Below are 12,259 nucleotides of genomic sequence, written 5' to 3'. Positions count from 1 at the left end.
AAAGAGTGTTTTTTCCGTGGGTATGATACTCTTACAGCTGTTATTTTACGGCATCTTGTTGAAGATCCTCAGACCCTTCAAATTGCTATGGAAACAGAAATACGACAGACCTTGAGTGGCAAGAGACATGTTGGGCGGATATTATCTCGTACATTCTTGACAACAATGGCACCTGTAGTGGCAAGAGATCCTGTGGTTTTCATGAAAGCTGTGGCTTCAACTTGTCAGCTGGAGTCATCAGGAGGGAGGGAATTTGTGGTGTTGTCAAAGGAAAAAGAAAAACCAGAAGTTTCTGTCAGTGATCACGGTTTTTCGTCAACTGGACCTCTCAGAATTTCTGAAAATAAGCCTCATGATGAGTCAGGAAAATGTGCAAAAAGCCGTACAAGGGTCCCTGCTAATTTCACCCAAGTAATCGATCAACTTATTGACATTGTATTGAGATTCCCCTGGGTGAAGGGGCAGGAAGATGATGAAACCAATTTGAATATGATGGTGGTGGACGAGCCTACCTCTAAATTGAAGGGTAAATCAAAAGTCAGTGATGGTAGAAAACCCGAGTCTGAGTTCGAGAAATCTGAAGGGTTGGCAAGGGCAACTTTTATCCTTAAGCTGTTGAGTGATATGGTTCTCATGTATGTACATGCAACCAGTGTCATACTGAAACGAGATGCAGATTTATCACAGCTCCGAGGATCCAGTAAACCTGATGATTCTCCTGGACATGGAGGGATACTTTATCATATTATTCATCACCTACTTCCTATATCTATAGATAAACATGCTGGACCTGGTGAGTGGAGGGAGAAATTGTCTGAAAAGGCTTCCTGGTTTGTGGTTGTTCTGTGCAGCCGTTCCAGTGAAGGGCGCAAAAGAGTAATCAATGAGCTCGTAAAGATTTTATCTTCATTTTCAGTGTCAGGAAGAAACTCTAGCAAGAATTTTCTATCACCTGATAAAAAGGTTCTTGCTTTTACTGATTTAGTGTTCTTTATCTTGTCGAAGAATTCATCTTCCAGCAACTTACCTGGGTCTGGTTGCTCACCTGATGTGGCGAAGAGCATGATAGATGGGGGAGTCATCCAGTGTTTGACAGATGTTCTTCAATTGGTCGATCTTGACCACCCCGATGCTCCAAGTCTTGTGGCTTTTATTCTGAAGTCTCTCGAGACATTAACAAGAGTGGCAAATGCTACTGATCAGGTTCTCAGATCGGAAATCTTAAACAAGAAAAAAGGCACAGATTCAAATGGGAGACATGATAATCATGAAACTTCAAGTGAGGCTGAAGTTGATGAGCATAACCAACACAGTAGCAGCCAACGAGAAGTAACGGATGCAACACCGAATGGTCAGGAGCTGCTTCAAAGTGAAGGTGATCATGATTCGAGGCAAACCCATTCTACGCCTCAGGAGATGAGGATAGAGGTAGATGAGACAATGCCCTCAGAACCTATTCAGATGGATTTCATGCGTGAAGAAATTGAAGGTGGGGTGTTACACAACACAGATCAAATCGAAATGACTTTTCATGTTGAGAATAGCACTGAACATGATGTGGATGATGACTTGGGAGATGATGGCGAGGATGATGAAGATGATGGGGGAGATGATGAGGACGAAGGTTTGGTACAAAATGGAGCCAGAGTTATGTCTCTTGCTGAAACTGATATGGAAGATCTTGAGGATACTGGTCTTGGAGATGAATATAATGATGACATTATTGACGACAATGACGATGACGATGATGATGTTGATGATTTCCATGAAAATCGTGTTACAGAGGTCCGGTGGAGAGAAGCCCTTGATGGGCAATCTGGCGGTAGGAGTGTTTTTATTGATGACGTTGCGGCTGAGCCTTTTGAAGGTGCGAATGAAGATAATCTTTTCGGTCTTCGCAGACCCTTAGGCTTTGAGCGACGGTATCAAACAAGTAGGCCTTTTGATATGTCTGGTTCAGAAGCGCATAGTTTTCAGCATCCACTCTTCTCCAGACCTTTGCAAACTGCCAACATGGCCTCACTCTCAGCAACTGCTGGGAATTTATCCAGGGATTCAGTAGCTGGGAGTAATCTTTTTGGTGATCGCTTAGAAGGTGGGGCACCTCCACCTTTGACTAATTATTCTGTGGGTATGGATTCATTGGGAAGATGGACAAGTGATGGTCGGTGGACTGACGATGGTCATCCACAACCAAGTACCCAGGCTGCTTCAATTGTTCAGGCAGTGGAAGACCAGTTCATTTCTCACTTGTGTGCTTCTGCTCAAGCTAGCACAGTTATTGGAAGGCGGCCCCATAGTTCAGGTGTCCAAGAACAGCGGCAATCAAATGCTCATCCAACTGATGACAATCAAAATGTTTTTGGGGACAGCAGCCACCAACAAAGCCAAGGACAGGGACGATCAAATAACAATGACAGTGTTAATAATGCACCTGATGCAACAGTTCAGGGTGCATCTCAAGATCAAGCTGACCGAGCTTCTCCTATTGCTCAAGATGCAGGTGATTGTCCAGGGCAGCATCAACCTATTTCTATCCAGCCAGTTCCTCCGATGGTCATCCACAACCAAGGTAATGGAGCTGCTGATGGACAAGAGGACGTCATCCCAGTGCCTCTCATCTCCGCTGCCCAAGGCCAACCTGGTGGTGCTGCCAATATACAAAATGTATCTGTTACTGGGATGTCTCTTCCAGATAATGGTCTTGCTTCTACAGTTCAAGCAAGTTCAGATGTAGATATGAGTCGTGATGGTGCAGAGGAAAATCAAAATGTGCAGCCTTTGCATTTGGCTTGTAATACGAACGAGCTCTTATCCATGGAAGCCGCACAAGTTGCGATGGAAGGCGAACAAGTTGCTCAAGATACTTCCAACGATGGGCCTTCTGGAGCCATTACTATTGATCCTACTTTCCTGGAGGCCTTACCTGAAGATTTGCGGGCAGAAGTCCTTGCTTCACAGCAAGCTCAATCAGTTCAGCCTCCTGCTTATGCACCGCTTCCAGTAGATGACATAGATCCTGAATTTTTGGCTGCCCTTCCCCCAGATATCCAAGTAGAAGTTCTAGCTCAACATAGGACACAGCAAATAGTACAACAGTCGCAAGGACAGCCAGTTAACATGGATAATGCCTCAATTATAGCTACTTTACCTTCTGATTTACGTGAAGAGGTTTGCATCTCCATCTGTATTTTATTCAGCTGGCTTGACCCCTGAACTAGTATAAGGTTTTCAAAATATGTTTTCTTTATTTCAGGTTCTCTTAACTTCTTCTGAAGCAGTTTTAGCAGCTTTACCTTCTACTTTGCTTGCTGAGGCACAGATGCTCCGAGGCCGAGCAATGACTCACTATCAACCTCGTAGTCGTTTTGGCAGTAGCAGGCTGATTAATCGAAGGAATGGTTTGGGCTACAATAGGTTGACAGGAATGGACAGAGATGTAGGAGTCACGATTGGTCAGAGGATGGTTTCGTCTACTGCAGGTGGCTTGAAAGTAAAGGAGATGGAAGGGGAGCCTCTTCTGAATGCCGATGCATTGAAATCACTTGTCAAGCTCTTACGACTAGCCCAGGTAAAACTCTTCACTTGAGATACTTATTGAACTCAGAAAGATAGTGGATTTACAAAGCCGATGAAAAGAAGTAGTGTATCGTTGGCAAATTGTGAAATTATTTTGTAGTATTTTAGTATAGTACAGTTTTCCCCTATATCTCTTTCTCTGAATCCCTTCAAATCCCACCTTTCACGTGGCTTTGCCCTCATCATACGGTCAGCGTTAGCAAGGGATTGAGAAAGAAATTAGTGCTTTTGGTGTTAGCCCAACAGATCTCAATGCTTATTCGACTGTGAAGTACTTAATATATTGTATTATGCTTCTTTTTGTTTTCTAACATTGTGATGTTTTCAATGTTACCAGCCTTTGGGAAAAGGTCCTCTGCAGAGACTTCTGTTAAATCTATGTGCACACAGTGTTACAAGAGCAAAATTGGTTCAACTTTTACTGGATATGATAAGGCCAGCAACTGAAACATCGGTAAACAGGTTGGAAATAACTAATCCGCAGAGGCTGTATGGTTCTCAATCAAATGTTGTTTATGGTCGATCGCAGTTCTTGAATGGTAATACATTTTTATCGAATTATTTGTCAATTATTCATCCCAGCTTCCAGAACTATATTTCTAATTTGTACTTCTGACACAGATCTTCCTCCGTTAGTTTTACGCCGCGTGCTTGAGGTTTTGACTTACTTGGCAACGAATCATTCGGCCGTTGCTGACATGTTGTTCTACTTTGATTCATCACTTGCATCTCAATCGTCAGTCTCAAAGCCCTCTGGGGGTGAAGACAAGGGCAAGGAGAAAGCTACAGAGAGAATTAATCCTGTGACATCTGTGACACAATCTTGGGATCTTGAAATACCTCTTGTTCTCTTCCTGAAGCTTCTTAATCAGCCACTGTTCTTGCAGAGCACAACGCATCTGGGACAGGTATGGTCATCATGATTTTCATAGAATAATAGACGTGATCTTGCTAGAAGGTCCAAAATGGTGTAGAAAATAGCTAGTGCTGGGAACTTTATTCTTATTACTTTCCTACATTAGCAAATCCGTGGTCTGTATGTCTAGGTCATGGGCCTGCTTCAAGTAATTGTCTACACGGCAGCCTCAAAATTTGAGGGTTGGTCACCATCATCAGGCTTACCTGAGAATTCAGTAAACAAACCCGTGGGTGAGGAAGCTTCAAGAGAAACAAGAAAAGATCCTGAATCTTGCCAGGAAAACAAAGGAAATGAAGCAGAGTTATCTGTTTCAGGAAGGAAGAGCCTTGCTGATACATATAATGTTTTCCTGCAGTTGCCACAGTCTGATCTCCGCAACCTCTGCAGTCTTCTTGGCCGTGAGGGGTATGAAACAACTATTCTTCATCTTTCAGTCCATATGATTTCTATATATTTTTTAATCTTTATTCATGTGATGTACGAAAACAGTTATTTTCTTCTCTTTAGTGCCATTTATGTTCCCATCTACTTGTTGACTGACCATGTGCCAATAACTTAATAGGCTATCAGATAAGATTTATTCGCTAGCTGGAGAGGTGCTGAAGAAAATGGCTGCAGTTACTGCGGCTCACCGCAAGTTCTTCACGAAAGAACTCTCAGAACTAGCAAGCGGTTTGAGTGCTTCTACTGTCAATGAGTTGACAATCCTCAAGAATACCCAAAAGATAGGTCTCAGCACGGGTTCCATGGCTGGAGCATCAATTTTGCGTGTACTGCAGGTCCTTGGTGCGCTTACTTCCCCAACTGATAATAGTAACATGGTAAGCAGGAGCGAAAGAGAACAGGAGCAACAAGGTATTATGCAGAGATTAAATGTGGCCTTAGAACCCTTGTGGCAAGAACTGAGCGAGTGCATTAGTATGGCTGAGATGCAGCTAGATCATACTGTGCCTACAACCATGTCCAGTGTAAACCCTGGAGATCATGTCCAAGGGATCTCTCCTTCATCCCCTCTTCCTCCAGGGACTCAGAGGCTCCTACCTCTTATCGAGGCTTTCTTTTTGCTCCGTGAAAAAATCCAAACAAATCAGCAAGATCTTGCAAATGTGACAGCTGGAGAAGTTAAGGATTCTGCTCATGGACCATCTCCTGTCAACTCTAAATCTATTTTAGATTTTCAGAAAAAGCATGATGGGTCTGTTACATTTGCAAAGTTTGCTGAGAGGCATAGGCGTCTTCTAAATGCATTTTTTAGACAAAATCCAAGTTTGTTGGAGAAGTCACTTTCTATGATGTTGAAGGCACCAAGGCTGATTGACTTTGACAACAAGAAAGCATATTTCAGGTCAAGGATAAGGCAACAGCATGAACAACACATTTCTGGGCCTTTGCGTATCAGTGTCCCTCGTGCTTATGTATTGGAAGATTCATACAACCAGTTGCGTATGCGTTCCCCACAGGATCTGAAGGGACGGTTCAATGTGCAATTTCAAGGAGAGGAAGGCATTGATGCCGGTGGTCTGACTAGAGAATGGTATCAGTTGCTGTCAAGGGTTTTATTTGACAAGGGAGCTCTGCTCTTCACAACTGTTGGTAACAATGCAACCTTCCAACCGAATCCCAATTCCGTATACCAAACTGAGCATCTATCATACTTCAAGTTTGTGGGTCGTGTGGTAATATACAAGGACCCTTTTAGTATCTTGTTTCAGGTGTGCATTCTTTATCAACATATATAATAGCTTTTATATTTCCCTTCCTGCAGGTGGCAAAGGCATTGTTCGATGGGCAGCTTTTGGATGTTTACTTCACACGCTCCTTCTATAAACACATACTCGGTGTGAAGGTGACTTACCATGATATAGAGGCGGTTGATCCTGATTACTACAAGAATTTGAAGTGGTTGTTACAGGTTGGAGATCTTCCTTTAGTTTCTCTTCCCTTTTTTTTTACTCTTATAAGCCTAAATAGAGTTTGCACTGCAGAGTTCTATTCTCTGTTAATTCTAATCCCTCTCTGTCACTTGTTTCCCCAGAATGACGTTAACGACATACTGGGCCTCACATTTAGTATAGATGCAGATGAGGAAAAACACATCCTTTATGAGAAGACAGAGGCATGTGGTTTTCTCATACGGTATCCTACATGCTGTTTTCTTTTTCTCCCTAGTCTTATTGAGTTTTTTCTTCTTCTTTTTTGGCTGTGTGTGTAAAAGGTGACTGACTACGAGCTTAAACCTGGAGGACGGAACATACGGGTGACTGAAGAAACAAAGCATGAATACGTTGACCTTGTAGCCAGCCACATATTGACTAACGCTATTCGGCCTCAAATCAATTCCTTCCTTGAAGGCTTTAATGAGTTGATACCACGGAACCTCATATCAATTTTCAATGATAAAGAGCTTGAGCTGCTAATTAGTGGGCTACCTGAAATTGATTGTGAGTTTGGTTCCCATTGTGATATCATTGCATCTCTTTGCTCATATAAATTTTTGTGATAAATGTTCCTTTTGCTTCCATTTGTTTAGTGAATGATCTGATAGCAAACACCGAGTACACTGGTTACACAGCGGCATCTACCGTTGTTCAATGGTTCTGGGAGGTAGTTAAAGCTTTTAGCAAGGAAGACACGGCTAGACTGCTGCAATTTGTCACTGGAACATCAAAGGTAAAGCAAAGCAATTCCATTCACATCATGTAACTATAAAAATACATATGATAGAATATTGATTTAGATCATTCTAGTCTTGCTACGTATTAGGCACAGGCTATAAATACCGGCTACCCTTCTCTCTAAGTGTTACTTGAAAAACATGGTTCGATGAATTGTATTTGGTTTTCCTGTTTGTCTGATGTGCCTTCTGATTCTCTTCTATCATTAGTCCATATATAATTGGAAAGAAACAAAAACCTCTTGTGCGTGATGCATATCTTGTGGGTTCAGGTTCCGTTAGAGGGCTTCAAAGCACTGCAGGGTATATCAGGCCCTCAAAGATTCCAAATCCACAAAGCGTATGGAGCTCCTGAGCGGCTACCATCAGCTCACACATGGTTAGATACTAATCACAAACCTTATAACGTATTCCAAAACCGAAGATTTGGGTCTCACCGCTATCATCTCCTCTATCCTGCTGCTCTCCTGCAGTTTTAACCAGCTGGACCTGGCGGAGTATTCATCGAAGGAACAACTTCAGGAGCGTCTGCTGCTTGCCATTCACGAGGCCAGTGAAGGTTTTGGGTTTGCTTGAAAAGAGATTCTTCTTGCGCTCCTCAATGCGCGGCCACCTTCAGAACCAGAGAAAAACCGCCCATCCTCCATTCTTGGCTCCTCTTGTACATGTAAGTATTAAGTAATCTTCCAACTTCCCCAGCTAGTGAAATAAAGTGAGATTAATTCTTATTTTAGTCAGAACCAATATATATGACAGTTCTCTTCTATATCATATATCAAGCAGCTCTTGGTGGGTTTAAAACCCTGGCTATGAATACTTCAAAGGGTATCATTTCATTTAAGATACACAATGGATAAGTCTCATGATCTACCAATTTCTTGGCAGGCTGCACGTTTTTTGGATGCTAGGGATGGTGCTGAACAAAAGACTGAGCCATTTTGTTCTTTTGTGAAGCGTTGGGGTAAAAGATAGAGACTGAATCCCTTTGAGCAAAGAGAGTTTTATGATTCGAAAACTGAAGCTATATGTAATCTGTTGATAGTTGTAAATCAGTATAGGGCCCGATTTCCTTAGCTTTTGTAAAGAAATCCTTTTTTGTTTCTTCTTGGGTCTTCTATTTTTGGTTTCCCCTTCAAATTTCAGGGGGTATTGTTGCCAAAGACTTTTGCATCGTATCAACCGTGGAATTTAGGGTTCGAATCAACCAGGTTTCCTACTGATCCCCAATTTTGTAGCTGAAACATTTATTTTCCCAATCCAGTGTGCGAACTCCTTACAAGAAAGCAAAGCAGGTGCAGACTAATGAAGCTAAGACAACCGATTTAACTGTCTCTGACGTCGGCACCTTCCCCTTGTCTTTCCTCAAGAACAGCCCTTCATACAACGGCCAGTTTAGGACAAGGAGAATCCCTGTTAACAGAGCCTGCAGCCACATTGTCTGGAAATCATCTGCAACTACTACTCTCTTCACCGAACCCACAAAACAGAACAAGTTTACGAGTCCAATCACTGCGAGAAGAGTGAACATCGGGGACTCTACTCCGAACTCCATTGTCTCTTTATTGTATCTTTCCGCTTGTTCTACATCTGCTACTTTTGATGTGACGACAAATGCTGGCTCAGAAACCCGTAGAAGCTTCCGGATAGTGTCGATGAACCCAAAAACATAAGAGCTTGTCCTCTTGTAAAGCCACATCCTTTGCTCATTCCACCATCCATGGAGAGTTCCTCCACACCAGAGGTACTCTGCCAGGCTATACGCACTGGTCGCAAGAATCACATATCCAAATGGCAGAAACCACAAACTCGAGACCTGTGTTCAATATCAAAACCAGATTGAGTGGAATCAGATTCTAGAGTATTTCCTTTCATTTGTGTGTATACATATACCAAATGAGAAAGGTATTACCTCTGGGAAGAGAGGAATGCCTTTGAGGAGGCAAAGAGAAGGGACAAGCGAGTAGTAAAGTGTTGGAATCGAGGTTGGAGCCCAGAGGCAGTAGCTGCAGTATCCAAGCTGCAATGCCAAACCGATCTTCCGGTGTCCGTACAGAAGTGGACAGTACTCTGAAAGCAGAATCTGAAAATCACCATCAGACCATCTCTGGTGTTGCACCAGTGTTTGACTCAATGTGGTTGGGGCCACTCCAACGAAAGCTTTCTTCTCTGGGTTCAGGTACACTGATTTCCATCCCCGGCATTGAATCGCCAGACCGGTTATTACGTCCTCTACTGGACATCCATATTTCAAACCCATCTGCTCATGAACCATCAGTTTCATGGTTTTAAGTGATATAGGACTTGGGTCTGATTTTAGATGTGTGTGTGTATATATGTATGTATGATCACTTGAAAGAGGAAGAGTTGCTTCAATCCCTACCTCTTTTCCCCATTGAGAATTTTCGTCGTAAGTGCAGCTAGCAAGATTCTTGATCTCTTCCTCTGATATTTCTCCCATTTTCTTGTGGTTTCCCGTCTGCCAAACACTCTCAGATTCCTCATCTCCATATCTTCTTCCACATATCACATCCCTTCTGTGGAAGCAACCGGTTCCAATGTATAACGGCCCTCCATTTCCATCCAAGCCCGGAAACTCCACCTTTTCTCACATCCCAAAGAACAAAAAGAAGAGAATCCATTTAAGTAAGAAGCAGACCAACATCCAAATTCAGTCTATTTTCTGATTTCTTTGTAACTTACGTCAATTCCAACTTGCCATCTGTTTCCATAAAGATCATTGCTGGTAATATTCCCGAAGCACTGTGGGAACTGCACAAAAGCGATTTCTCTTCCCTGTCTTTCGTCAAGGAGGACACAGAGCGCTTCACGTGCTGACTGCGAGCTGTTTGCGTACATATCACAGTCCAGGTTCAGTATTATCTTCCCACCAGTTATCTTCGAGGATACCCTTATCTGCAAATTGTAACCAACACCATGAAAAGAAAAATATGACATTGAACGTAGAAGCAAATTCCAATCACGAAAAACGCTCTCAAGTAACAGGACAGTGTGTATATATGAAGTGAACTTGATCAGTTATCTCTCAGAAGTTAATGAAGAAAGCTTACCAATGCATTCATGGCTCCAGCCTTAAAGTGATGTGGATACTGAGGTCTCTTCTCTCTCGACATGTACACTAATGTCGGTAACTCGTTGCCTTCCATGTCTTCTCCTTTCACTTCTCTTCTTCCATCTATCAAAATCTAGCAAAAAGATTCCAAACGTACAAACTGTTAACCCTAACCAAGAACTTAAAAAATTCCCTCCTTTTTACTTCTGTAAACGAAAAAAGACTTACTTGAAGAACAGTCCCATGGTCACGACGAGTAGCATCAAGGCTCCATTGCGAAAATCCCGCCTTGTACTTGGACTGCATATCTTCAGGAACTCGCTTGAGTTTCTCGGCAGTCTCGATCCGATCAGCCATTTCTCTGTATAGTTTCTCAACCTCTGCATCTTCGGAATCACATCTGTAGTCACTGGTTTTCTTGCGCGAGAAGTAAGCAGCAGGAGATCTGGGCTCGACTTTGAATTTCTTGCAAAAGGGAACCCAGTGCTTCGCGAAATCTGCGGCCTCGGCCAGAGCGTAGAAGGTTAACTCGGAATAGCCATCGTCGGAAAGATAGACGGCGAGTTTCTCCAGCGGGTAGTCTAAGGCTGTAACTGATAAAACAGTGTTTACAACCATTAATGGCGGCTCTATCTCTGGGTCCGCCGTACACACGAAAACGTCCAGAGCCGGCAGATCATTCTCGTACCTTCACCACCATCAACAACATAACCATCATAACAACAACCATCATACACATATATATATATATATATATGGTTATGAGAAGATGGAGATGATGAGAGACCAAACCTCCGGGAGAGTCTGTCTTTGAAGGTTTGCCGGCGAACCGGGTTCCACCGGAGAGATTGCGTGAGGCACCAATACATACCGAACCACAACTCAGCACCCAACATACCGAACCAAACCAATCTAACCAAACCGGTCCGGTTCCCACCAACCTCCGGTATGTGACTCACTCGGTAGAACCAGATCCAGCATATGCACCCGGAGACGGTCGCCGCAAAAACACGGTAGGCCATCACTCTCCACGTTCAGACCGGCTGTCTTGGTAAAGCGGTTCGAACCGGTCATCTTCTCTTTCCATGGTGGCGCAATGGAGCATTGAAGCGGTGTTAAGTATGTGTGTATGCACCCACTTGCAGTTTTAGTTTTGAGCCTTACGTTTGGTGGCTAAGTACAGTCCAGAATGTGTGGACTTGGAAGTCCGTCCACCACATCATTGCATACTTTATAAATTGATTTATGCATACAAAAGTCTTAGAAGACTAGTCAATCATTACATTATCTTATTGTGGTCATCCTACAGGGTTCCTTTCAATCATTGAAGGAATACAAACAAACCCCCAAAGGGTACAACCTCACAAAGCACGTGTCTGGTGTGTACCATCTCTGGTTTCTGTCGGTAGATCTCTGAGGGGGGGTTTTTTTTACGTGAAGAAGGATAAACAATGTCGGTTGAATTCTTCATCTTCCCCTGTTTTCTGAATTTCCTGTAAATTATTCAACCCCCCAGATTCCGAAGAACTCTGGAGAGAAACCACAACATGCCTCAAAACTCTAAGGAAGTTCTTTTCACCGGAGGAATATTCAAGATGAACATCTGTGTTTTTGCTTCCCTGTATTCGCAAATGAATGTAGTGGAAATGATTGAACTCTATATATCAGAATCATAGACGAGATCCAGTCCAAGGAATTGGTCTGTTTCTACAAAACCCGCATCGAGCTGATGCAGGCAGATCTAGAGATAAAAGGAGCTGAAGGATATATTCTCGTCTCAATACTGCCACTAAACAGAAATTACAGCCAGAGAAAATGCCGGGTATTTCTGCATCAGATTCAGACAGCCTTATGGTCATTACCGAGCTTCTGGAACTCAGATTCTATGGTCTGAAAGATCTTGGTGTCTTCTGGGGCTGGTTCCGGGAGCTTCACATGAAGCGATCCCTCTTTGACAAGAACATTCGACTCCGTAAGCAGAGCCTGTTCCTTGACAAAATTATATAGATCTTGATGG

General features: G+C 43.0%; 3 protein-coding genes across 6 annotated transcripts in view; 1 reads left to right on the top strand and 2 right to left on the bottom strand.

The window, feature by feature from the left end:
• LOC104822729 (E3 ubiquitin-protein ligase UPL1-like) overlaps window positions 1–8,392 on the top strand; it is a 14,976-nt gene extending 6,584 nt beyond the window's left edge. For 2 of the 3 annotated variants that reach the window (XM_010554062.2, XM_010554060.1), the window contains exons 5-17: window positions 7–3,171; window positions 3,257–3,571; window positions 3,917–4,118; window positions 4,201–4,487; window positions 4,626–4,903; window positions 5,061–6,174; window positions 6,264–6,410; window positions 6,534–6,614; window positions 6,714–6,939; window positions 7,029–7,168; window positions 7,445–7,551; window positions 7,646–7,839; window positions 8,058–8,392. In XM_010554062.2, the coding sequence (XP_010552364.1) occupies window positions 7–3,171; window positions 3,257–3,571; window positions 3,917–4,118; window positions 4,201–4,487; window positions 4,626–4,903; window positions 5,061–6,174; window positions 6,264–6,410; window positions 6,534–6,614; window positions 6,714–6,939; window positions 7,029–7,168; window positions 7,445–7,551; window positions 7,646–7,748 (6,165 nt within the window). In that variant the 3' untranslated portion in view covers window positions 7,749–7,839; window positions 8,058–8,392. Of the gene's footprint in view, window positions 1–6; window positions 3,172–3,256; window positions 3,572–3,916; window positions 4,119–4,200; window positions 4,488–4,625; window positions 4,904–5,060; window positions 6,175–6,263; window positions 6,411–6,533; window positions 6,615–6,713; window positions 6,940–7,028; window positions 7,169–7,444; window positions 7,552–7,645; window positions 7,840–8,057 lie in introns of those variants that run through there. The other variant, XM_010554063.1, reaches the window with a different exon arrangement.
• On the bottom strand, window positions 8,382–11,454 carry LOC104822730 (cellulose synthase-like protein E1). The gene is given in 8 exon segments (XM_010554064.2): window positions 8,382–8,985; window positions 9,082–9,429; window positions 9,553–9,771; window positions 9,873–10,085; window positions 10,241–10,375; window positions 10,471–10,930; window positions 11,035–11,276; window positions 11,279–11,454. Coding segments are annotated over 8 exon segments (2,226 nt in total). The 5' UTR covers window positions 11,348–11,454; the 3' UTR covers window positions 8,382–8,445.
• Window positions 11,455–11,878: 424 nt separating this feature from the next.
• The window catches only part of LOC104822726 (phosphatidylinositol/phosphatidylcholine transfer protein SFH1), a 3,247-nt gene continuing 2,866 nt past the window's right edge, over window positions 11,879–12,259 (bottom strand). Inside the window, exon 11 of one of the 2 annotated variants that reach the window (XM_010554057.2) lies at window positions 11,879–12,259. This exon is cut by the window's right edge and continues 5 nt beyond it. In XM_010554057.2, the coding sequence (XP_010552359.1) occupies window positions 12,082–12,259 (178 nt within the window). In that variant the 3' untranslated portion in view covers window positions 11,879–12,081. The other variant, XM_010554056.1, reaches the window with a different exon arrangement.

This window comes from Tarenaya hassleriana, unplaced genomic scaffold (genome assembly GCF_000463585.1).
Source record: "Tarenaya hassleriana unplaced genomic scaffold, ASM46358v1 Cleome37, whole genome shotgun sequence".
Taxonomy (NCBI): Eukaryota; Viridiplantae; Streptophyta; class Magnoliopsida; order Brassicales; family Cleomaceae; genus Tarenaya; species Tarenaya hassleriana.
The sequence above is the reverse complement of the archived record's forward strand: the minus strand, read 5'-3'. Positions and strand labels throughout refer to the sequence as shown.